The 28,000-nt window shown below is 41.1% G+C and overlaps 1 protein-coding gene across 1 annotated transcript; it reads right to left on the bottom strand.

Moving 5' to 3' along the window:
• Positions 1-154: 154 nt before the first annotated feature.
• Positions 155-27,999, bottom strand: LOC121868491. Its single transcript, XM_042369154.1, has 7 exons — positions 27,520-27,999; positions 14,115-15,391; positions 7,124-7,268; positions 6,911-7,001; positions 5,665-5,856; positions 5,166-5,332; positions 155-4,312 (listed from the first exon to the last, which is right to left on the bottom strand). The coding sequence occupies exons 2-7, from the start codon at positions 15,028-15,030 to the stop codon at positions 4,069-4,071; spliced, it is 1,755 nt and encodes a 584-aa protein (XP_042225088.1). The 5' UTR covers positions 15,031-15,391; positions 27,520-27,999; the 3' UTR covers positions 155-4,068.
• Position 28,000: the final 1 nt, after the last annotated feature.

Genomic DNA, 28,000 nt, shown 5'->3' on the forward strand with positions numbered 1-28,000 from the left:
CAATATACTTTAGCCTCCTGACAATACCATAAAATCTTGATACCTATATACCCGAACTTTACATGTGCGTAAATAATTAACTCGTGTACGTATGTGTATATGATAATTGATGTAAGGATAATATATCCATGTATGTATATAAAATGAACTCTGGTACTGTAGATCAAGACAATTTATTTGATAGTGTTGTAAAACGTGGACAAATATTTACCAAAAAATAAGACAACCTCTATAATTTATCCCATCGACTTTATTTTGATTTAGGTCTGTGAGTTTGTCTCTTGTGACGATAAAACTGCATCATTCACAGGTACAATAATATATTCATAGTTATAATTCCTATAATTTAAAGAACAATAATGAGATCTTTTAATGCTGTGTATAATAAACTTTGAGGAATGAATAACAGTGTAATTTATTCACTTTTAACACGGGTATTAACAATATCTATATAATGAAGAATTATTCATTATGGCTCACCTGTTGATTAGGCACCCTAGCTTATTTCACCTGACGATTAAACACCCGAACGATACCTGATGGGGATTAGGTTAGGTTAGCTTAAGTTAGATTTGGTTAGGTTTGATTTGATTAGGTTAGGTGAGGTTAATCAGAGTGTTTAATCATCAGGTGAAATAGACAGAGGGTGGTACCCCATATCCAGGTTTCGCTAAGGTTAGGTTAGTTTAAGTTCCGGGTGCAGTGAGGGTAATGTAGAGCTTAGGAGCCACACTTATGTCTCACTGTTACAGAGGCAAGAGTTCACATTCCTTATTAAGAACAACAAAATCACTCTTTCTTATCCCTGTATTAGGTGAGCAAGTCTCTCCTATTCTTTCATTATTAATGTAAATAATAAATAACAAAAAATTTATCACGAAAATCACTTATATATTCTTAGTGGCGAAAAATCACACTGAGATAAGGTGAGCAATCAGTTACAATGGTGTAGATCAGATGAGCACCTGACTGGCATGCCATGATACTAACACACACACACACGTATAACTAACATTCATTCATATATATTCAAATATAAAATAAAGTTAAAATTAGATGTTTTTTTATGATCGTAATTAACGACTCATGAACGAACCAATTAAAACTAAACATATAACTCATTCCAGATAAGGTCTTCAAGAGTGTATTTTAAGTTAGGTTAGTTAGCTATAATGTATTACTAAGCTTCTTTAAGCGTGTATTCTAAGTTAGGAAATACACAAGTGGAATGAGTTAAGACCTCTTGGTTAAGTTAGGTTAAGTCACGTTTAGGTGTCGTCCATAAACGCCATCCTTGACACATAATGCATCATATTTACAAGTGAAACCACGCAGGAAACCAGTCTAAGGCTTCACAGTGTGCGTGGCATAATAGGGGGTATCACAGTCAGAGCTTCAAATCTAACAAGGAACTCAAGACAAAATGTGGTCGATAACAAACAGCCTCCAAGAGTTCATAGGTTCGTAGTTCCCTCGCGTTCATATATGAACCAAAATATACCCTTTTCTTATCATCTAACTCTAAGATCTGACATAAAATTATCTAAAACCTCTACATAATAAAAAATATTAACATTCTTCTTTCCTGTTTTGAGCTTAAAGTTCTTAGAATGTGTTATTGAAAGGGTATTCTTGTTGACATTGAGCAGCGCCTCTAGCGGGTGAAGAGTGAACTAAACGCCTGGAGGCAGTAACACACGCGATATACACACAGCTACGGGCATCATATACAATGTTAATTAAGTATCAAGAAGAGCAAAGTCTAACCTAGTTTATTTATGAAAGCTGATGACAAAAACCAACCAGACCAAATCTATTCTAACAAAAACTATCCAAAGAGTATAATTTTAGCTATCTGGTTACACTTGGTTACTTCATGTCCTCTAAAATATAAATATACAGTTGAAAAAATAGTTAGCTGTAAATGTTTTTGTATTGTTGTTCTTGGTACTTTTCCAACACTGTACATCTTACCATTAACTGAGATTAAAAGTGTCGTACAAGTGAGAAATGGTAGTAACAATAAATAACAAACATCTATTATTAACATTACCCTACAAACATCATAAAATGGTCATTGTACTGAATATGACTTTAAAATAATCCCAGGGAAGGGCAGCAAGACACTGGAGATAAGCTGTGCAGGTGAAGGAATCCTGAGGTAAACAGGTGTAAACGAAGGTTGGTAATAACATGAGCTACCTCGTATGTTAAGGCACTGGGTGATGGGGGGACCTGGCTGGTGGAAATTTCTTCAAGAGAGTATTGTTGAAGAAACGAACGCTTAAGCCTTATCAAGATGTCGAATGTACACACACACACACACACACTCTCTCTCTCTCTAAAAGTACACATAAATACAAACATTTCTACATACACAGATAAAAACACACATACACTCTTCAAAAGTACACACAAATACAAACATCTGTACACACACACACACACACACACACAAACAGTCATATAAAAAACATACAAACTACTGTAATTTCACTTATCTACTCACAACAGCCCAAAACACAAGCTTAACAACGCACATCAAACAAACACACAAGAGAAACCATTTACAACACATATTTACACTAACATTCACCATACGAACATTTACGAACAATTATTTTCCTTGTAAATCAAAACAAAAAATATTTACACTTAATATGACCAGAAATTTATCCCAACAAACGCTAATATCAAAATTCAAGTACAGTAATAACATTGCCAATCAGGGTGACAATTTCCTTCTACCTTATCTTTAATAAAATCGTGAGTAATCGAAACTGTCTTTTACTATTATTACTATTCTTTAATATACTCTAACAATAGTCCTTTAATAACTACTATACAGCTATTCTTAAATATAATCAGTCAGTTCCTTCAATAAATACTACAACAATTCCTAAATAAAATTGTAATCAACTAACAAAATAATTTTACTATTATCACTACAGCTTAAATAAAATCATAATCAAACAATAGCCCTTCAGTAAATACTATACAGCTATTCTTAAATAAAATCGTAAATATTCTACATCTGTCTTAACCAATCCTCTTGTACCATTAGGTCAGGTGAAAAAGTTATTGGCACACGCTTATGACGTAACAAAACTCAACAGGTAACAATAAAAGTAACAAGACTAGATTTAAAGAGCGTTCCTGTCACACACCTTAATGACTAGTGACAAAAACACTAACAAATATTTAATCACCTAACACTACTAAACAAAACTCATTAAATAAATATATTCTCCTAAAATACAATAAACTTTAGAGTAAAAAAAACAAAATTACAAAAAATAAAAGAATCTATAACAATGAATATTTTTTTTAAGCTGTCACACAGGTTAATGAGGTATATACTATAGGTGTGCTAGGCAGGTGATCACGACTCTTCAAATGGCTGTATCATCTGAAGGTCTAATTATTTTGATATATTTACAGTTTACTTAATATTTATCAATCCCTTTCCTTTACATTCCACTAAAGGAGAGAGTGTAAGAAGGCAGGTATGACGGTTGATTTAATCCATTAATGAGGATGTTTCTTCACTCTGTCAGGCCCAGTAACTAAGATCCAGAGAATACTATTTACTTTGTTAATTTCAGGTTGTGGAAGGTTCTTCAGGCTATTTTATAATGCAAATCTGTACAGTAAAGATGCAAGTTGTTATGTTGGTGTATTTCTAGATGAGACAGTCAAATAACCATCTTCCTCTTCCACTTAATGTCAGTCTGTCTGTCTGTAATTGACTCCCTATTAGATGTATGAGTCATAATTAAAGCACTACCTGAAATATAGAACCAATTGTATGAATGTTTGATAGGTAACCACAGTTCATTTTGTTTTACTTAACCTGAGAGATCTGAAACACTCCTTCAGTACTTCAGAAAAGATAACATAGGACCTGAAAGCTGTAACAGTTTGAGTATCATTTAAGTTGGGACCTGAAACACTCCTTCAGTCCTTCAGAACACATGGGATAAGGCCTGAAACCTGCCATAGTCTCAAGCACTCCTGCACTTTAGAACACATCGAGCAGAGGATATGAAAGGTTACCACACACACCCATCAATATTTTAAGTTCTGAGGGGACGAGAGGAGGGCGACGGTGTTCTTGCTGACCACGGCTTTCGGTACCGCCCAGTCGTTATGGTCCACGAAGTCTGTCATGATCACGTTAGCTCCCGGGAGTCCGCTGGGGAGGCTCTCTAACCACTCCGGGACCATCTTGTTAATAGGGGCAGCCATCCTCTTCTCCAGGTGCCCTAACATGTTCCTCGCCAGGTAACCTCCCGTTGGCGTCAACACACATCTGGGGAATGACAGATGATTAGTATGTGAGAATTTTGCGAGTACATGAGACTTGGTGAGTACATGAGACTTGGTGAGTATATGAGAACGTGAGTACATGAGGACTTAGTGAGTACATGAGACTTGGTGAGTATATGAGAACGTGAGTACATGAGGACTTAGTGAGTACATGAGACTTGGTGAGTATATGAGAACGTGAGTACATGAGGACTTAGTGAGTACATGAGACTTGGTGAGTATATGAGAACGTGAGTACATGAGGACTTAGTGAGTACATGAGACTTGGTGAGTATATGAGAACGTGAGTACATGAGGACTTAGTGAGTACATGAGACTTGGTGAGTATATGAGAACGTGAGTACATGAGGACTTAGTGAGTACATGAGAGACTACATGAGGTGAGTACATGAGACTTGGTGAGTATATGAGAACGTGAGTTGGTGAGTATATGAGAAAGTGAGTACATGAGGACTTAGTGAGTACATGAGGACTTGGTGAGGATATGAGACTTGGTGAGTATATGAGAAAGTGAGTACATGAGGACTTAGTGAGTACATGGGAGCTTAAGGAGTACATAACTGAGTACATGAGGACTAAGTAAGTACATGAGAACTTCAACGGGTGTTTTGGCTGACAAAGAAGGTAAGGTGTTGGGGAGACCTAAAACACTTAATAAGGGCCCCCAACACTTAATAAGGGCCGCCCAACATTTAATAAGGGCCGCCCAAACTTACTAGCTGACGAAGAGGGTGTGGGAAGCCCTTGAACACTTACTGGGTCACGAAGAAAGTGTGAGAGGCCCTTGAACACTTACTGGGTCACGAAGAAAGTGTGAGAGGCCCTTGAACACTTACTGGGTGACGAAGAAAGTGTTGTGAGATCGGCTACGCAGTTTATCCTCGAGGAAGGCGAGCAGGGAGGTGATGGAGGTGGTGTCTGGCCAGGGGTTGGGCAGGGAGGCGCCAGACCACAGCCAAGATACATTTTGCATCGTCTGCGTGTGTCTATAGAACACCAACACCTGCACCCGGAGGAGGAGAATGAAGAGTATCTTTACTACTGATGAAGGGATGGGAAATGCTCCTCATCCAGGGTTTCTTGAGTTATAATGAGGGTAATGTGACCTAAACTTACTTCTACTATAATGACTATAACCTAACCTCACCCAACCTAACCTAAACTCACTCTACCTTAACCTAACCCAGACATATCCTAACCTACGTAACCTAACCCTAACCTAAACAATCAATGGTGGAATGGCAACATGGTATTGGGTTCAATGTATAGGTTGTTGGGTTCGAATCTCCTGTAACATGGGACCGGGTTTGCAGTCTCTCTCTCTCTCTCTCTCACCTGGTACTTGAAGCGGGCGAGGTAGGCCAGAGAGAGGTGATCCAGCTGATGGAAGTAAGGACAGATGAGGTCGGTGAAGAGCTCCTTGATGTAGGTGACGAGCACGAGGTGATCATTGGCTGTCAGTCCGTGAAAGTGTTGGAAGTCTAAGAGCACCACCTCGCCCGGATGCTTCACCAGGAACTGACGGATCTGTAAACATATACGGTAATATATACGGTTAGGCGGCATATGCATCCACAAGAACGACTTCTGGATGTAACTGGATCAATAAAAACGGCTTGGAAGGGTCACTGGATTTATTATTATTATTATTATTATTATTATTATTATTATTATTAGTAGTAGTAGTAGTAGTAGTAGTAGTAGTAGTAGTAGTAGTAGTTGTCGAAAAGAAAATTGATTAATATTTCTATCGGATTAATAGGATTTTATTTTCAATTTGTCAATATTATCAATAAATTCCATAATTTCTTTTAATATGTATACTAAAGAGGATAAGTTAAATAATTATTGATAATAATAATAATGTCTAGTATTCAAGCTGGAATTAGTGAAACGTGGATGGGAACGCCCGTAGAATTAATTTACCCAGACGTTTAATGTTAGAAATATACCAGTAACGACACCGCAAACTCATAACTGTATTTGTCCATGTATTTAGCCACTTATTCAACTATTTCTAAAACCAGACATCACGAACCTAACCCAACAACGAGAAAATTGAGAATAATAAACTAGATTTACTTAATTTATTTAGTTTCATGTAAAGAATAAAACATTTTAGCGCGTCCTGTTCGTGATACTTTTCCAGCGTACATTTTCCCGCGCTTTTAGTTCAATCAGCTGATGTATTGTTGACATTACATACCTGTTTGTTTACATTCACTCAGACCCACTCTATACTACACAGGTGTTTTAATATTCCCAAGGTGAACATAAACTAGAAGACGCAATAGATTATATAACAACAGGTGACACGCGAAGTAACATTACAAACAAGTGACATAATTAACAGGTGACAGGTAACGTCTTCAACAGGTAACTGTAAGAGACTAACAGGAAGCTAATGAGTGAATGAATAAATGAGTAAGTGAGTGAGTGACTGATTGGATGAGTGAGTGAGTGATTGGATGAGTAATTAAGTTTATGAATGAGTGAACGAGTGAGTGAGTGAGTGAGTGAATAAATGAGTGAGTGAGTGAGTGATTGGATGAGTAAGTGAGTGAGTTAGTGAGTACAGTACCTCAGATAAGAGGGACGTCAGGTCCTCCCCGTAGAGGCCGTGAACGAAGTAGAATCTCGACCCTCTCACAGCCACGCGGATGTCGAAGTACCTGTAGAAGGGCAGCACCGTCAGTATAACCACCGTCAGTATAACCACACAATCCGTTAAATAGAGGTTTTTATAACAAACCCTCCATATAACGAACTATCCCACCATACAATCCGTTAAATAGAGGCTCGCTGTGTGACGGACCAACGTAGTATTAAGGGTCTGGCGATACACGGGACGCAAGAGTTGATATGGGACACCAAGTTAGGGGCGTCAGGACCCACCTCTTCTTCAGGAGTTAAGGTGTAGCTGAACGAGTCGTGAGAACCTGAAGAAGGATGTGATGATTAGTGAGGTTGGGTTGGATGAGGTGAAGTTATATTACGGTTAGGTGAGGTGAGGCCAGGATGGGGTGAGGTTAGATTAGGTTAAGTCGGGGTTGGGTGAGGTGAGGCCAGGTTAGGTTGGGAGTGCAATCCGTTATATCGAGGTTCCTTACACATTCAACCTCAATATAACAAACTTATATAGCAACTCTTGAGGTGTCAGGTACCAATCTCCGATTAATATACTGCACTGTGACCAGGTAACATTAAAGGTGCAATTAATTAAGCGTACAGGTGCCATTATCTACCTGTGTTTAGTACGTAGTTTAGTGCCTTTAACTTGCCTCTTAAACTGGCAGCCGGTAATGGCGTCGTTAAGGTGTTAGTTAATGTCTTTGTCTATTATAACGCTATAGAGGTGCCAATTAATGTTTTTTTTATTACCTAATATTAAATGCTGTCTGAGGTGCCAAGTGTGGTATTTTTGACATATTATCATCCGTTATTTATGATATTAGTGTATTTTTTCGTCATTACAACTAAGTAATAAATCACCATTATTTAATTAGTGAAAATATAATACTTGGTAACTCAGATGTCATGTGTTGCCGATTACTTATTTTTTTTATTATTTTTTGTAGTTAGGTTGCCAGTTACTGTTTATTTTGGAAGTTTGTTCTTGGTTGGTGAGATACTCGATAGTGTTTTTCAGAGAGATTTATTAAAACGATATTGAATGATGAGTTACCAGATAGTTTTTTCAAGGTCCTTATCTAATGACTTGCCATTGGTTGTTGGGATGCCAGATAGTATTTTTGAGGGTCACGACTGAGTTACAGGTTAGTGTTTTTTTTCTTCATTATTTAAACACTAGTATTGTAATATGTAACATGTATTCAACAAATGTACTCGAGACAGAATGTGTAGTTATGTAATATGTACTCAACAAATGTACTCGTGTCAAGTGGTAATAAAAACAGACAGACACACACACACACGTTACAGTATTCTACATAAATATACAGTACTTTTACAGCCCCTCCTTCCTTCCCTCCCTCCCTCTTACCCTTCTCTCACCTCTTCCTTCACCCCTTCCCTCTCTTCCTCCACACTACCCTACCCCTCTTCCCACCCCCTCACCCCTCCACAACCACACCAGGTATCCCCTTAATTAACACACCTGAGTAAACCACGACCCAGTACTCAGGTGTCGATTAACCATGACTCACTACCGGAGCTGTAAGTCATGGTGTTATTTATTTATCTTCTCGTCTCGTCTCTCTCTGCTTTCATGAGTATTGTGGTCTGTAAGTGGCTGTGAAGGTTGGCGTGGCCTGTAATTAACTGTGTGAAGGTCGTGGATGCCTGCAAGTAACTGTGTCAAGGTCGTAGACGACTGTAAGTAACCGTGTGATGTTTGATGAGTGGTTGTGAGTGACTGTCTGTAGGTCGAGGCCTGTAAGTGACTGTATATGGGTACGCGCCAGTTACATGAGATCCCAGTCCTAACAGGCCCCAACTTAACCCTTTAAGTCTAGGGTCCATGACGACAAAGACCCATATAAGACTGTGTACACACACACTACCCCTCATGAATGTATATAGATGTTTATTATGTACACATACAATACGTACATATTTTAACTCCCCAACATTACACACATGCTAGGAAAACAAATATGTATACACACTGATGTACACATAGTTATATATGAACATTACTTCGCATGTACATTTGTAGTAGGGGTGGGGGTAGGGGTGGGGTAAGAGAGGGGTGGGGGTGAGGGGGTTGGAGAGAAAGGGTTGAAGGGGCAGGAGTGGGGGGGTTGGAGAGGGAGGGGGATTGAAGAGGGGGGGGGAGGGGGTAGGAGAGACAGGTAATAAACAGAAGTGGACATATTGACCAGTACACAGGACACAATACACAGCACACAATACACAGCACACAATACACAACACACAATACACAGCACACAATACACAGCACACAATACACAGCACACAATACACAGCACACAATACACAGCACACAATACACAGCACACAATACACAGCACACAGTACACAGCACACAATACACAGCACACAGTAGAGAGTGTAGTTGAAGAGCCATCAACAAACGGAGTAATTTATGACCAACAAAACGACTGGCTATTAGAGTGAAGTGCCTGGCTACCACACACACACACACACACAGAAACGATTATTCCATCTAAGCCAATTAGGCGTCAATATCATACACTAACGATCAAGAGAGCAATTAGAGGTCAAGGTTTTGTTTATGATTTCACGTGGCTGCTGGCTTACACGTTGGTTCTAATGGGGTCGTTTGAGAGAGGTGGTAGTCAGGTAGTTAAGTGGTCGTTGGGGTGGTTGAGTAATGGTTCAGCTTATTGTAGGTGGGAGGTGATATATGTTGATGTGGGGTGAGGGTGTAAGTTGGATACATACATACATACATACATGTATACACATATACATACATACATACATACATACATACATACATATATACACATATACATACATACTTACATACATGTATACACATATACATACATACATACATACATATATACACATATACATACATACATACATACATGTATACACATATACATACATACATACATACATACATACAGTACATACATACATATATACACATATACATACATACATACATACATACATATATACACATATACATACATACATACATACACACACACACACACACACACACACACACACACGGAAAAGCAGTGACCTACAGGACGTGAGGTATCATGGGCAGCAGTGGGTGGCCTTTTTAAATGTCTTCCGGGAGTGACAGACAGACCTAAAACCTATCCTAACCTAACCAACCCTAAACTAACCTAACCTAACCAAGCCTTATCTAACCTAACCTAAGTATCTAAAATACATACCGTACAATAACTCATCCTTGTACGCACATAACAGATAAAGACGTACACACACACACACACACAAGCTAACACATACAAACGTACATACATGCGCGTACATACATAACAAACCCTACGGTAGATAAAAACACATATACGCACACGTGTACATTCATAATATAAAATACGTACATATACGCACTCCTATACATAACAACTGTACAGAAAAACTACACATACGCATACAATCATAATAAATATTATAAAACACGTACACACACACACGTACACGAGACACACGTACACGGAGATACACACGTACACGGAGATACACACGTACACGGAAGTACACATACACAACTTTTGAACGCTTTTATTATTCAGTATAGCGACTCTTAACACCTGAGGTAGAAGGTCACAGTGAATAATTAGCCAGGTGAGTGAACAGGTTAATTATCAGGTGAGTAAATGATTGAGTGAGTGAACAGGTGAGTAAATGAATGAGTGAGTGAAGAGGTGAGTAAATGAATGAGTGAGTGAACAGGTGAGTAAATGAATGAGTGAGTGAACAGGTGAGTAAATGAATGAGTGAGTGAAGAGGTGAGTAAATGAATGAGTGAGTGAACAGGTGAGTAAATGAATGAGTGAGTGAACAGGTGAGTAAATGAATGAGTGAGTGAAGAGGTGAGTAAATGAATGAGTGAGTGAAGAGGTGAGTAAATGAATGAGTGAGTGAAGAGGTGAGTAAATGAATGGGTGAGTGAATGAACAGAAAATACAAATGGTTAGGTGAACAAACGGCTAAAAGCACTTAACCTCAGCAAACACACACACACAGTCATCCATTATTACTTGTCAATATTGCCCCATGAGTGAGTGAACAGGTGAGTAAATGAATGAGTGAGTGAAGAGGTGAGTAAATGAATGAGTGAGTGAACAGGTGAGTAAATGAATGAGTGAGTGAACAGGTGAGTAAATGAATGAGTGAGTGAAGAGGTGAGTAAATGAATGAGTGAGTGAAGAGGTGAGTAAATGAATGAGTGAGTGAAGAGGTGAGTAAATGAATGGGTGAGTGAATGAACAGAAAATACAAATGGTTAGGTGAACAAACGGCTAAAAGCACTTAACCTCAGCAAACACACACACACAGTCATCCATTATTACTTGTCAATATTGCCCCCAAAACATTCATATATATATATATATATATATATATATATATATATATATATATATATATATATATATATATATATATATATATATATATATATATATATATATATATATATATATATCCTTTTTTTTTTTTTTTTAACTGTGTTGTGTGTTTGTGGTGATTTTATTTCTATATCTCTTAAGTTACGAGGAAATAACACCAACTTACAAACATTTGAGAATCTAGCAGCAGTAGGTGATAAAAAAATCGTAAATTACCCTTTAATCAACCACACACACCACACACTACCGTACGCCATGACGTGGTTGGGCTAGTCTCTTAGCAGAATGTAAACAAACCAATCACAGTCGCTTAGTTACGCGCGCTTCTACAGTAAACTATTTTCCACCAATCACGAACGCTCATACCATTCACACTTTTCCCGCCATATTTACCACTATTGTTTTCATTTACATCTTTTTCGCATTTCAGATGAAATATTGGTGTTTCCCGCCAAATGTAAACACACTATACGTTGCTTAGTTACGAACGCCATGGCCTGAGTCACGGAAGATATCAATTACCTATTTAAATCACGGTCTGTTACCCTATTTACCATTGTGTTTATTTACGTGTTTGTGTGCGAGAGGTGCATGAGAGGTGGGATTAATGAGGAGGTAAGAGGGAGAATAAACGTGGGATTAAATAAAACACATACGAAGAAGAACAAAAACAACAACAAATAGAAGAAGAAGAAGAACAAGAAGAAGAACAAGAAGAAGAACAAGAAGAAGAAGAACAAGAAGAAGAAGAAGAAGAAGAAGAAGAAGAACGGGTCACCTGTAAAATATTGACACAGCCGGATTCAGTGTTGACCCAGGTAAAAACATCAACAACAGGTACGAGGGGAGGGGTCAGCAGAACACAGGAAAATAAAACCAGAACAAGGACAGCCAGGGACACAAAGAACAACAGTACCACAATACTCTCTACTGACCAGGAGAGTACTAGGAGACGAAAGTAAGCAAGAGACAGTACCACAACACTACTGGACTCAGGAGAGGTACTAGGAGACGTTAAGAAACAGTACCACAACAACATTTCTGACCAGGAGAGTACAGAGACGAAAGTAAGAGACAGTACCACAACACTACTGACCAGGAGAGTACTAGAGACGAGAGTAAGAGACAGTACCACAACACTACTGACCAGGAGAGTACTAGAGACGAAAGTAAGAGACAGTACCACAACACTACTGACCAGGAGAGTACTAGAGACGAAAGTAAGAGACAGTACCACAACATTACTGACCAGGAGAGTACTAGAGACGAAAGTAAGAGACAGTACCACAACACTACTGACCAGGAGAGTACTAGAGACGAAAGTAAGAGACAGTACCACAACACTACTGACCAGGAGAGTACTAGAGACGAAAGTAAGAGACAGTACCACAACACTACTGACCAGGAGAGTACTAGAGACGAAAGTAACAGACAGTGCCACAACACGACTGACCAGGAGAGTACTAGAGGCGAAAGTAAGAGACAGTGCCACAACACTACTGACCAGGAGAGTACTAGAGACGAAAGTAAGAGACAGTATCACAACACGACTGACCAGGAGAGTACTAGAGACGAAAGTAAGAGACAGTACCAAACACTACTACTAGCCAGGACAGTACTAGAGGAGACAGTACAACAAAACTATTGATCCAGACAGTACTAAGGGCCAGATTCCGATATGCATTCTCAAATATCACACACACACACACACACACACACAATTTTTATCAACAATAAATCTCGTTCGCCTTCTAAATCCCCCTCTCTCTCTCTCTGTCTCTCAGGGTCACGTTATAAAAAACCCTCCAATTAGACATAAAAAACGAACCCAGCGAACAAAAACACCTGAATAACTGAGAGAATGAAGCCGCGAGTGAGAGCCACGAGTCACAGAAGTTCCCAGGATTAACATTTCTTCGTAAATTAAAGGAGGGTGTGTGTGTGTGGAGTGTGTGTGTGTGTGTGTGTGTGTGAGTGTGTGTGTGTGTGTGTGTCATTAACCCCTGCATGAGATATACTACCCTAACCTAACCTTGTGTAATGCTGCAGTCAGTGTTTCTGGGTACTACTACCTTTTTATTTCGAGGGGGGGAGGCATGGGGTCTTGATGGGGGGTCTGGGAGAGGGTCTTAGCTGAGGGTCTTTTAAGCAGGGGGTCTTAAGGGGACGGGCCTTGGGGGGAGGGGATCTAGAAAGGGGGAGGGGAGGTCATGACAGGGGAGTTCTGGCGGCGGAAAGGGGGGGTCTTGGAAGGGAGGAGGGGGGGGTCTTGGCGGGGTTTTAGGCTATTTGGTAATTCAAGACAACAAGACTTCCTTCCCATTATCTAAAATATCCTCTTCTGTAACGTCAAAGAAAGAGATACAGCAACACCCTATTAATTTCCAAGTATTTCTGGGGGGAGAGAGGGGAGGGGGGGATGGGGAGAGGGGGGAGGAGCAGGGTGGGGGGGTAAATCTCAGGGTTGCAGTACGTGGTGTGTCGTAGTTGATAAATATTTCAGGGTTGGTAGAGCGTCGTGTGTGTTTGAGAGTGTGTGTGTGTGTGTGTGTGTGTGTGTGTGTGTGTGTGTGTGTCGTGTTGTTACTGGCTGGAGGACCTGTGGCGCCCACCTCACCTTACCTGGTCTGATGTGTGTGTGTGTGTCTCACCTGGTAAAAGACCTCCCACTCACCTGGTACAGGACCTCCCACTCACCTTACAGGACCTCCCACTCACCTGGTATAAACAGGTAGTTGAGTCGGAGTCGTTTTAGTGATGGTGGAAGGTTCGTCATCCAGGACTCCAAGTTATTAGTGACGTCCCCCACGGCGCCGGCCACCGAGGACTCCCATACTGCGAGAGGCGGGAGGATGTGGGCGGGGAGGTGTTTGGACGTCATAAAAAGGGCCTTCCCTTCTCCAGTAGGCGGCCGCCCACCGTCGCGGGTGAGTGGGCGGATCAGCTGCGGCTTAACCATGTGTTCCTGTGTGTTGGGACGCGACGCCTGGTGGACGTTAGCGGCGGCACTGAGCTCCTCTGACTCGAAGGTAATGGAGGTGAAGTCCCCGACGCCCTTGTTGCGGTTGTTGAGGATACAGTATAAAGAGGAGAGGTCGTTAGGGGCGGCGGGGTCCTCATCGTGGAAAGGGACCAGTTCAGGGGCAGGACTGAGGGACCGGAGGCTGGCCAGGTCCCCGTTGTTCTTGGCGGCGGTGGCTGGGTTGTTGACACAGTGGAAGAGAGCGAGGTTGGTCACGTGGTTGTTATCGCCGTTGTCTACGTCAGTAAGGGTGGTTGTGGTGTTGGTCAGGGGCGGCACGTTGCCATTCCCCAGCGTCTCTTTACTCCGGTCCTCCTGCCGCGACCTCCGGAAGTTAAAGAGAGTGAAGCCTTTCCTCCTGGTCCACGCCTTCTTCTGCCGTCCGGACTCTGGCGTGGGCGTCCTCGGGCGGGTAGTGTGGCTCCTCTCATCCTCGAACGCTGTAACTCGGCGTCCGCGGTGAGCCTCCTCGACACTGAGGAGGAATGGCCGGCCGTCATGGCGTCTCGAGGAGCTCTTGTTGTGCCCGTTGAAGACTTCCTCGAGGCTAAGACTCTGCTGGAGGCTGTCGATGCTAACAGCCTCGTCTACCTCGGACTCTTTCTCTCCCATCTACTGCGTCATTTGTTTTCATTCTGAGAACTACGTCGACTCTTCCTCCTCTCCGCCGTTCACCTCGTCACACTCGACCTACCAGGTATTTCAGCAGTGTGGCGTGGCCAAAGTCGTGTGGCCAAAGTCGTGTGGCCAGTGTCGTGTGGCCAGAGTCGTGTGGCCAGAGTGGTGTGGCCCGTATCACCGCCCTCAGTAATGCACCAAGACAAACTTTCCTCCCAGCTTAACACTCCACAGTAGAATCATTTATCTACACATGTTTACCAACTCTGATCTGTTCAATAAGTCATCTGTGTGTCCTGTGATCTGATCGTCGCCATCCTGATCACCCTCTGATTGTTTGTACGCAGCCCATAATCTGGAAATCAGAAACATAAGAGAATTAATCTTACGTAATTTTTATGAGGCGTCCCAACACAGACAAGGTAAAAAGGTGTCTTAATTAATTACCAAACAGACAGACAGACAGACAGACAGACAGACAGACAGACGGGACGACAGACAGGTAGACAGACAAGAGGTGAAATTAACCCTAAATATTTAAAGAAATAATATATATATATATCACCAACAATAACTAGCCAATGTAAACAAACACACACCCACACACAAACACACAAACCACGACCTCATCTGCAAATTTGGTGAGAAGCTTCTACACCATCCTCGACACTGGCTCCTACTACCACCCGAGATCCCTCGTCCGAGAATTGCTGTTCGACACCACAACCGCATCCAGCCCATACGAGCACGAACTGATCGCTATAAGAACAGCCCAGTCCCAACCATTGTAAAATTTATCAGCAACTTGTAATCAACCAGTGTATTCACTCCCAGTCAATCTTACCTTTTGTACTATCACTATGTTGAAATGCCCTGCAGTCTGAGCTTCTCCCTTATGTTACTTGTATATTATTTGTAAATCAAGAGACCCATTCCCCAATTATGTAACTGTATATTTTCTGCCTTCTGGCTACCATGCCATTATTATTATTATTATTAAACACACACACACCAAATCGCTTGTATAACATTCCTCTACGACAGAAGCTATAAGGCATTACATAAACTAAGTCACACACATACATTACATGCATACATACATACATACATACATACATACATACACACATACATACATACATACATACATATATACATACATACATACATACATACATACATACATACATACATAAATACATAAAAAAGAAAGGGTCAATTTACGGGACCACACGCACCTTCTTTCCTATACTTAATGATGATTGTAGTTCCATGGGTGCCAACAGGGCCACCAATAACCTTGACAACGACACAACACTCCCTTAACCCTTTGAGGACGATGATTAAACCCTTTGAGGACGATGATTAAACCCTTTGAGGACGATGATTTAACCCTTTGAGGACGATGATTAAACCCTTTGAGGACGATGATTAAACCCTTTGAGGACGATGATTGAACTCTTTGAGGACGATGATTTAACCCTTTGAGGACGATGATTTAACCCCTTTGAGGACGATGATTGAACTCTTTGAGGAGGAGGATTGAACCCTTTGAGGACGATGATTTAACCCTTTGAGGACGATGATTTAACCCTTTGAAGAGAATGATTTAACCCTTTGAGGACGATGATTTAACTTTGAGGACCTTTGAGGACGATGATTAAACCCTTTGAGGACGATGATTAACCCTTTGAGGACGATGATTTAACCCTTTGAGGACGATGATTAAACCCTTTGAGGACGATGATTAAATTTGATTTGAACTCTTTGAGGACGATGATTTAACCCTTTGAGGACGATGAACCCCTTTGAGGACGATGATTGAACTCTTTGGAGGAGGAGGATTGAACCTTTGAGGACGATGATTTAACCCTTGAGGACGATGATTTCAACCCTTTGAGGACGATGATTTAAACCTTTGAGTACGATGATTTAACCCTTGAGGACGATGATTTAACCCCTTGAATGATTCTACCCTTTGAGGACGATGATTGAACTCTTTGAGGAGGAGGATTGAACCCTTTGAGGACGATGATTTAACCCTTTGAGGACGATGATTTCAACCCTTTGAGGACGATGATTTAACCCTTTGAGTACGATGATTTAACCCTTGGACGATGATTAAACCCTTTGAGGACGATGATTTAACCCTTTGAGGACGATGATTTAACCCTTTGAGGACGATGATTGAACCCCCAGGACTCAAAAGGTTAAAGCGATATAGAGTACAATAGTGCCACCAATACCCCTGACAACGAGGCACCACCCAGAGTATTGAGTGGCGCTGGCACTAATGCGTGTGGTTGGCCGAGTCATTTACCTACATGATATTAGGACTAAGGGATATAGTTTTAGTCTTTATTCTCTCTCTTTCTCTACTCACTCTCTCTCTCTCTCTCTCTCTCTTTCTTTACTTTCTTTATTATCTCTCTCTGTTCTTTCTTACCTGTATCTCTTTCTTCTTCATCCTGTCTCTCTCTCTTTCTTTATTCTCTCTCTTTTTTACTCTTTCGCTCTCTCTCTCTCTCTCTGTTCCTTCTTAGCTCTCTCTCTCTCTCTCTCTCTCTCTCTCTCTCTCTCTCAATGCGTGTGTTTTACTGTCGCGTTTATCTTTTTTATGGCATTTTTTTTATCTTTTTATGTCAAGATAATAAATGACTTCTCTCCCTCTCTCTTTTCCTCACCTCCCTTCTTTTCTTTCCCTCTGCGTCTCTCTCTTGCTCTCCTTTTCTCGTTGTCTCTTTTTCCCACCCCATTTCTCTCCCTCACTCCCCTCTCTCTCTCTTCCTCCTCCTCTCTCTCTCTCTCTCTTCTCCTCCTCTCTCTCTCTCTCTCTCTTCCTCCTCTCTCTCTCTCTCTCTCTCTCTCTCTCTCTCTCTCTCTCTCTCTCTCTCTCTCTCTCTCTCTCTCTCTGCCTTACGCCATTATTACCTAAAGGAGGTCAAGTGCTATAAAATATCTCTTAAGTGTGTCTCTGTCGCAGTGGTTTAATAGTGTTTATAGTACCGCAGGACGACAGCTTGGTAATACTAACCTAACCTAACCTAAACCAGGGTGGCAATACAGAACTAACCTAACCTAAACCAGGGTGGCAATACTGAACTGAACTAACCTAAGCCAGGGTGGTAATACTAACCTAACCTAACCTAAACCAGGGTGGCAATACAGAACTAACCTAACCTAAACCAAGGCGGTAATACTGAACTGAACTAACCTAAGCCAGGGTGGTAATACTAACCTAACCTAATCTAATCTAAGGTGACTTAATTTAATCTAACCCAACCTTATCAAATACTTACCTAACCCAACACAATATATAACTACGTCACTACACTGGAAGATACATTATCAGTCACCTAACCCGACCCAAAACTAATCTAATCTAACCTAACCTAACCTAACCCGACCCAAAACTAATCTAATCTAACCCGACCCAAAACTAATCTAATCTAACCTAACCTAACCTAACCACGTCACCAATAACACCATATATAACTACGTCACCTCATTGAGAGAATATATCAGTCACCTCACTGTCTGTCTGTCTGTCTGTCTGTCTGCGTGTGTTGCTGACGGTCGCCACCACAGACCACCAACTACTGTCTCGTCACACTGATAACACCACCACCTGATGATAAGATAAGGAGTTACTGATGGATATATTCTTACTACGACTTATTACGACTACGACTCTCAATGTGACTATGATTACGACTACGATTATAACCATGAATTACGAACTTTAACGCTACCTTGAGAGGGTTAGGTTAGGTTAGGTTAGGTTAGGTTAGGTTAAAGTTAGACCACAACATCTAATCTCAAAACTAAGTAAACAAACAATGACTCCAGCCATCCCGTTCGTGGCATCAAACCAACATTGTACATCCATCTATTTATCTTTTATTTTGTGTTCTCTCCCGATGATTAAAGAGAGAACAAGAGAGAACAAGAGAGAACAAGAGAGAACAAGAGAGTCAGAGAGAACAAGAGAGAACAAGAGAGTCAGAGAGAACAAGAGAGTCAGAGAGAACAAGAGAGAACAAGAGAGTCAGAGAGAACAAGAGAGTCAGAGAGAACAAGAGAGTCAGAGAGAACAAGAGAGTCAGAGAGAACAAGAGAGAACAAGAGAGTCAGAGAGAACAAGAGAGAACAAGAGAGTCAGAGAGAACAAGAGAGAACAAGAGAGTCAGAGAGAACAAGAGAGAACAAGAGAGTCAGAGAGAACAAGAGAGTCAGAGAGAACAAGAGAGAACATGTCCATAAACGTTGCTATCAGAACCACCATCACCACGACCTTCCTCACCGACAAACACACGCACGTCTGTCGTCCTCTGTTACCCCCACCACCCCACCCCACCCTCACCACCCACCTCCCCCCACCACCCCTACCCCCACCACCCCCCGATGATAGTCATACTTTTGGGGGATATTTGATTTTTTTTTCCCCTATGAGATCTTCCTATACAGTGAGGTCAGGTGGCAACTAGGGGAAGGTATGGGTGTTTAGGGAAAAGATAGATAGATAGATAGATAGATAGATAGATAGATAGATAGACGCATGTACAGGATATAGACACTGCAAGTATACAGCTCAACAATATAATACATACTCACACAGACACACACACACACACACATGTACACACGATTTATACTTACACAAAATCTAAAGACATCATTAGATTAATTAACACACGTAACGATAAACAAAAAACAAACGTAAGATCCACATGCATCTAGATTTACGTACACGCACCTAGATATACACACATGCATCTGGATTTACGTACACGTATGCATTTACCGTCATACAACTTCCACACAGTACACTGGCACACACACATATAGGTACACATAAAACGTACATGATCAAACTCACATATACACACACATAAACATACTCACGCATACAAGGTAGACACAAGGTATACACACACAAGGTACACATACACAAGGTACACATACACAAGGTACACATACACAAGGTACACATACACAAGGTACACATACACAAGGTACACATACACAAGGTACACACACACAAGGTACACATACACAAGGTATACACACACAGGGTACACACACACAAGGTACACACACACAAGGTACACACACAACAGTAACCCCAGATCACAATACCGTTAACAGACGTACAGTACTCACGCCCCACCGTTAACAGTAGTCCCTCCCGTTACCACAACAGGGAGGATGGAGCCATAAATCACGCTATTACTGTCCAAACAATATTGATTTATACTTGAACGCATCTGACGCAGCCTTGGTGATATATCAACATAGTTATAGAGCCACCGAGTCTGGGGTGTTTCTTGACGGACGGACGGATGAGCGGACGGATGAGCGGACGGACGGATGAGGGGACAGATGAGGGGACGGACGAGTGGACGGACGGATGAGGGGACGGACGAGCGGACGGACGGATGAGGGGACGGACGAGCGGACGGACGGATGAGGGGACGGGCAGACGGAGACAGACAGATGATGAGACAGACAGACTGAAGCAGACAGACAGATGAGAGACAGACGAAGTAGACAGACAGATAGACAGACAGACAGATGAGACAGACGAAGCAGACGGAATGAGCAGACAGACAGATGAAGCAGACAGACAGATGAAGACAGATAAAAAAGAGACAGACAACCTTAGATAGACGAACAGATGAAGCAGACAGATATGAGCAGACAGACAATGAACAGACAGCGATGAACCAGACTGAATGAACAGACAGACAGACAGATTGAAGATACGAACGCCGAGAATAATTCTGAACAATAAATGGCATAAGACTAATTCCTGAACCTTAATAATATGTATAATAAAGAGAGTCATGCTGCTTTATCTGCGCGCTATTCTTGCACATCAGCTTCAGGAGGTGGGGGAGGGTGGGGGGTGGAGGGGGTGGAGGGGGTAGTGGGGTAGGATGGGAGGCAGAGGAAGGGTGGGGGTGTGACGTGGGAGGAAGGGAGGGACTAGGGAGGCAAGGTAAAGGTTGGGATGGGAGAGGATGGGAATTGAGGAGGGAAGAAAGTGTACAGTAAATCAATGGATCACACACACACACACACACACACACACACACACACACACACACCTCCACAAATGTGTCAAGAGTGTGTGACCAAACCAAACATTGGCTCAAAATACTTACCAATGTTTACAGAGAATGGTGGATACTCTGTAAACTTATCATAAAAGTTTACAGTTGTTTCAAAATGTATACAGATTATGCAGGTATACAGTGTACATATACCCAGACAGTACAGGTATACAAACAATATGTACAGGTATACTAATGGCAATACTCACACCAGGTATGTCCAAAAATAAACAAGAGAGTGTGTGTCAGTGTTACCTGCAGCACTTAAACGACAAATGAGAATAGTCATCTATAATTCCTATTGTTGTCACGCAGTGTAGCCTAGTAGTGATGGTTATGACTTATTGAGAGAGAGAGAGAGAGAGAGAGAGAGAGAGAGAGACTTACCAAAAACAGCGACTCTAAAAAATTCCAGATTTGAACTTTAATAAACAAACACTGACACCAAGACACACACACATCTAAATGTCAAACTAAAAAAAAACAAAAAACAAAACAGTGCTTAAATAATCCCTGAATACGTGCAAATCAGCCTTGTACAATTTTTGGCTAGTCACCCATAAATATCATTGCGTTTTCTTTTCTCTAATGCATTGGACTTGAAAGGAGACTAATGCAAACCAATAAATAGTATAACCGCAGCATAAACAGGGGTGGGGGGGGGGAGGGGAGGGAGCTGAGATATACAGGAAAATATAACGTGTATAATTCTTCAATGTAATGAAAATATACTGTAGCAGATGATGGTAACTAATCTATGTCTCAATTGTTTTTTATTATTATTATTATTATTATTATTATTATTATTATTATTATTATTATTATTATTACTATTATTATTATTATTATTATTATTATTATTACTATTATTATTATTATTATTATTATTATTATTATGGGTGATATTATTATTAGTGTTATTATTATTATTATTATTATTAGCGCTATTATTATTATTATTATTATTATTATTATTATTACATATTATTATTATTATTATTATTATTATTATTATTATTATTACTATTATTATTATTATTACTATTATTATTATTATTATTATTATTATTATGAGTGATATTATTATTAGTGTTATTATTATTATTATTATTAGCGTTATTGTTATTATTATTATCCTACAAATACTTGATGTTGTAGGCGTTAAAACCATTAAGGTGTAGTCCTGTGGCCATCTTTATTAAAACCCATCGCATGAACGTATCTCAAGTGTATATATACTAGGCACAAGGCGTCACAGTAATGCTGGCATATCACGCGATGGGGGGAAGCGAGCCACTGAGTACCCCAAAATGTTCACCTGGGCTTAAGTTTCACGCTGGAACTAATTTGCATATGTACTGTGGCTTCCTTTAATAAGAAATACGCCATGACTAATTTAAAATGCAAAACCGTGTACTGGGGCGAGGTAATAATTCAGCATTGTATTTATATATTACTCGAATTTCTATCTAGTTTAATGTTCGTTTAGGTTAGGTTAGCTTAGGTTAGGTTAAGTTAGGTATTGTTTTATTGATTTTATATATATAAAATACTTGTCAAAACTAAACCATATCATTAAGTCTTTATTTCAGGTTAAGTGTGATTTTTTTTTATGTTTAGTATATAAGTGTACAGTATATCATGAATGTATACTATACTCTAATAATATACTGGTAAAAAGTATAACAAGTTGAATATATACAGTATGACGTGTCCAGCAGCTCCTTAACACTGGAGTATACTGTTGGTCGTGTTTTGTAACAGTCTATCAAATAAAGGAATGTTAATCTGCACGAACTCGCCGACTCCCATCTACTCACACACACACACACACACACACACACACACACTCCCTCTAACTTATTCACTCACTCACTAACACACTCACCCAAACACTAACTAATTCACTGATAATATATATTTTTACAAGGCTTGATTCTGCTATATGTGGTCTAGTCAGGGGTAGAGGTGGTGGTAGGGTGAGGAAAAGCGTTCAGCGTTCGTGAAGTTTTTGTGAGAATTTGGCTGTAAAAGTCGAGAGAATCAGCTGATTTTTGTTTACATTATGACGTCATTGTAATAATCCTACATGGTGCCTCGACTTATGCCTGTGATCCTTCTTCCTTCTCCTTGACGTCTTCCTCCTTATTCTTCCCTTCCTCCCCCTCTTCCTCTCTGCTGTCCCCCTTCTTTCTTCCCTTCCCTACTGCCCGTCTACCCTCTTCCCTTCCCCCCCCTCCCCCGTCCCTACCATTTGCTTCAGAAACGTTCTCACACAAAACGTTTCACAGTATCGAGCGAGGTGAGGTGGGTGGTAATCCCTCCCTCTCTTTTTCCTCCTCCCACTATCCTTACCTTCCTCCATCTCCCTCCCTTTATCCTTACCTCCCTATCCCCTTCCCTCCTTTCCCCTCTCTTCTTCCCTTCCTTCTCTCCCACTATCATTACCCCCCTCCCTCTCTTCTACCACTACCCTTACCTCCCACTCACCCCGACACCGCCTTACAAACACACGTTGCCAGGCTGTCTGTGTACACACCCAAGCGTCATTCTGCTTGAGGGCAAATTTCAACACGCTAATCCAATTTAAACACACACACACACACACACACACACACACACACACACAGTACATATACATACACAGAGGGCCGTAGTCGCCAGCCTTCATAAATAATCTATGGATAAGAATACTACCCCCTTGGCTCTATATAATCTTCGTAAACGATCAGACACGCTAAGTTTACCCGTTGATTAAATAACTAACTAACTAAATAAATAAGTAAATAAGTAAATCAATATATAACAAAATGCGTATCATTTATTTTGTGCGCAATATAAACCGTTTTTAATTTGTTTTACTGAAGAGTCGAGCGAACCGTCATCAGTGAAGAGATCAAAAACAGGCTCATGAAATATAAAGACGGGCAGATCTACTGGTGTCTGACGAGGGGGTGGGCGAGGAACAGGGTGGGAGTGGGGACAGCGGGGAGTGGTAGGGGAGAGGGATGAAGGGTGGGGGGGAGGAGGGAGGTAGGGGGAGGGTGAGGGGTGAGGGGATGAAGGTGGGGAGGGGATGGGTGGCAGGGAGGGATGAAGGTGGGGGAGCAGAGGGAAGTGGGGAGGTGGAGAGGAGAAGGTGGTGGGAGGGTAGGTGAGGGGATGAAGGTGGGGGAGGCAGAGGTATGGGGGAGGGGGGTGGAGGACAAGGTGGGGGGAGGGTAGAGGTATGGGGAGGGTAGGGGTGAGGGATGAAGGTGAGGGTAGAGGTATGGGGGGGGAGAGGGGTGAGGGATGAAGGTGGGGGGAGGGAGGGTAGGGGGGGAGGTAGGGGGAGGGATGAAGGTGGGGGAGTGGTAGGGTGAGGGATGAAGGTGGGGGAGTGGGAGTGGGAGGAAGAGGGATGCGAAGGTGGGAGGAGTATGGGGGAGGGTGGTGAGAGGGATGAAGGTGGGGGGAGTGGGTAGGGTGAGGTGAGGGATGAGGTGGGGGAGGGTGGGAGAGATGGGGGGAGGAGGGAGAGGGATGAAGGGGAGGGAGGTATGGGGGAGGGTAGGGAGAGGGATGAAGGTGTGGGGAGTGGGGGGAGAGGTAGGGGATGAAGGTGGGGAGGAGGGGATGAAGGTGGGGGGAGTGGTGTGAGGGGATGAAGGGGGGGAGTAGGGTGAGGGAGAAGGTGGGGGAGGTAGGGTGAGGATGAAGGTGGGGGGAGTGGTAGGGTGAGGGATGAAGGTGGGGAGTGGTAGGGTGGAGGGATGAAGGTGGGGGGAGTGGTGGAGGTATGGGGGGAGTGGTAGGGTGAGGGATGAAGGTGGGGGGAGTGGTAGGGAGAGGGATGAAGGTGGGGGGAGTGGTAGGGTGAAGTTAGAAGAAAAAATATACATACAGAACCCATCTAAATATCCCGTCAGTCCAAATTGTCTATTAACTGGTGCTGTGATCGTATCTAGTTAAGGGAGACGCATTGATATCTTAAATTTACGAAGCTAAACTTATTATTCGAGTCTGTGAACATGTAAGTAGACCTAATTAACAATAGATCCTCACTAGGGTACAAACTCACCTTCTAAGAATGGATACTAAGAGCGAATTATTCAAAAATTTAAAATCCTTGAAAAGTTGAAACAAAAAACGCCATCCCGCCATTGTAAACAAAATGCTATATAGTTCTTTTAGATTTTCCGTGAAGTGAAACATAAACAAAAGCACCTGACATGAAAATGATAAATTATTTAACTCCCATTTTACAATAAACGTAAAACAGAGAGAAATATTCAAACTACAATTTATCGCCTCCATGTCACGTGAAAATTAGACACCTCGGCTTATTTCACCTTACGATTAACCACCCTAACCAAACCTAACCACCAGGTAACGTTAAGGTGTTATATTATCAAGGGAAATATGCTGGGGGCTAATCTTCACGTGATGCTAAGCTTTCTAACATGATGAAATTCCTTATAAACTGGGATTTTTTTTTTTCAATATGTACTATTTCACATTTTTAAGGCATTGTAGTGACCACATCAGTTATTTTTAGTTTCAATGCAAGATTAGTAAAGCAGTTTAAAAGCTCTAAGTGAGTATAATTCCTTGTTAAGTACTAAGCTATCCGTATCCATTTGCTCTAGTCAAGTTATTCCTTTTATGCTATCTGTAATTTGACAATGTTCAAGTTACTACCTGAACTCACATTAAAATTAAACGCCCTGAGCCCTACCTTCAGTACATTAATTTAAACCAGCCATTAAATGATTTTCACTAAAGCAACACTTAACACAATTTGTATCTTGATATATAACTTGATCTAGAATTAATTTATATCACCTCACCCCACGGCAAATTAACCAGCACTTATTAAACACTAAATATATATGAACCAATTCAATACTGTTTGATGATCCTGACACAGTGTATATAATTTTTACTGATGAATGATGTGTATTAATTTATAAGATAATTACTTTATCTATGGATTTACGATTCAATAATTCACGACAACTATTTATAGGCTGGTGTTTCACTGATGACAGATTATTAACCCAGACAGTACAAACATAACGATCCATTTGACTTTCATAAACATTTTAGTTCATGTAATTAGTTTCTGGAATTGAAAGACACACTTCAAAGAGTTCTGTGAAGGCAATGACATAGAGACTGTTTATATATGAGCGTAACAAAATACATTATCTGACTTTGGCAACCATTATGGCAGTGGCGTCAGATCTCATGGTTTATTTCGTCAGATTTTTACCACAAGTCGTTTGCCATTTTATCAACCATCACACGGTAGTTTTGACCTTCCACTACCCATATTGCAAGTAAAGTACATCATGTACCCACTGTATTTTTTGTCGTACGTTACAAAAAGCGAAATATAAAACCAGGTTACGTTATGGCGTCAAATCACCTTCCTGTACTGGGTAATGCAATATAATGTAATAAAGCATATACATGGGTTTGAATTATCGTTTAATATCACCAGGCAAAAATTAACATCAAGAGGTTAATACATATTTCCGAAAAGTCCAGTAAGCTTATGGTTTGAACTTTACTTATATATAATAATTTAAAAGCTCATCTAAGGGGATATACATTATACATATATCCGTGATGTATAATCTCTTTTAATATACTGTAAGCAAGGGGGTAAATGGCGGCTTCGTGTGGATTTCATTTCAGTGGGATTATTTTTAGCCAGTGTTTTACCAGTTGTCTCTCAAATGGTTCATTCTAAACTGTAAGCAAGGACCGCGTCTGTCTGCTCTTGTTATCCTGTGAGCCAAGGGTCAAAGAGCGCTTCGTGTGAATTGCATAATTCCATTGAGTCTGCGCGGTAGGTTACATAGCCCTATCACTACTTACCTAACCTAACGTTGCCTAACCTAACTTTAACTGTGCCTAATCTAACCTAACCCTGCCTAACCTAACCTGACTCTGCCTAACCTAACCTAACCTAACCAAAGCTCAGCAGAATATAGTACAAAGTCCCTTCCTATTTCCAAAACCATTCGCGCATATTTCGACTCCTAGAAAAAAATGAATCTCTATTTGCATCTGTAAATATAAAATAATTTAATCTATAACACGTGAGTCTGTCTAAGCTCTGCCCATGCCAACCAAGGTGTGGGCGTGTAAACATGTGACGTCACGCCTACACCCGCCCACACCACTTGACATGAAAATCAACTTATTCACTTTAAATTATTATACATTTACCTACTGATACCTGAATAGTTATATAATACATACACTAGAAGTTGCTATCCACCCACTCAAAGTTATTATACATCCACTCAAACTTTTTTTTACCTTTCAAACAACAAAACAGCTCGAACTAAACTCCTACAGGAACACCACCTACTAGTGGCAGACGACACTCCAGGAGAGGGCGAGGCTTGTCTCACCACACTGTAGGGAGGAGGAGGCTACAGGAGGCGGCTGCAGGAGGCGGCTACAGGAGGAGGCTACAGGAGGCGGCTACAGTTCTTCTCACCTGTTGTTGTTCACGGCGGCCATATGAACAGTTTGCTTGAGTCCATTTGTATTTCTTTTTAAGTTTATGAATTTGGTTTGTTTCTTTTTGTTTATATTGTCACAATGTCAATCATTTGTTTGGGAATACTATCCGGAAATAAGAAATAAACGTCAGTGTATAAGTATTTGTCCATTATTATCCAAAATAAAGTCTTTCTTAAAATTCTTTTCACTTCTGTACACAGTAACACTATCAGTATTCATCGTCATAGTTTCATTCATGTTCAACACTAAAAGGCTTTGACTAGGGTGGGAATCGGGATCAGTGTTGTCGACTGCTAGGCCTGCCGCCACAGTGTTGTCCACAC

Source organism: Homarus americanus, unplaced genomic scaffold (assembly GCF_018991925.1).
Source record: "Homarus americanus isolate GMGI-L3 unplaced genomic scaffold, GMGI_Hamer_2.0 scaffold59495, whole genome shotgun sequence".
Lineage (NCBI taxonomy): Eukaryota > Metazoa > Arthropoda > Malacostraca > Decapoda > Nephropidae > Homarus > Homarus americanus.

Excerpts from the sequence above, each read along its gene's own strand:
- LOC121868491 (XM_042369154.1), bottom strand. The coding sequence starts at position 15,030 with ATGGGAGAGAAAGAGTCCGAGGTAGACGAGGCTGTTAGCATCGACAGC. Across the intron at positions 7,269-14,114 it reads CAACTACCTGTTTATACCAG|GTTCTCACGACTCGTTCAGC; the intron begins GTGAGTGGGAGG and ends ATCCTTCTTCAG. Across the intron at positions 4,313-5,165 it reads AACACTTTCTTCGTCACCCA|ATGTGTGTTGACGCCAACGG; the intron begins GTAAGTGTTCAA and ends GTCATTCCCCAG.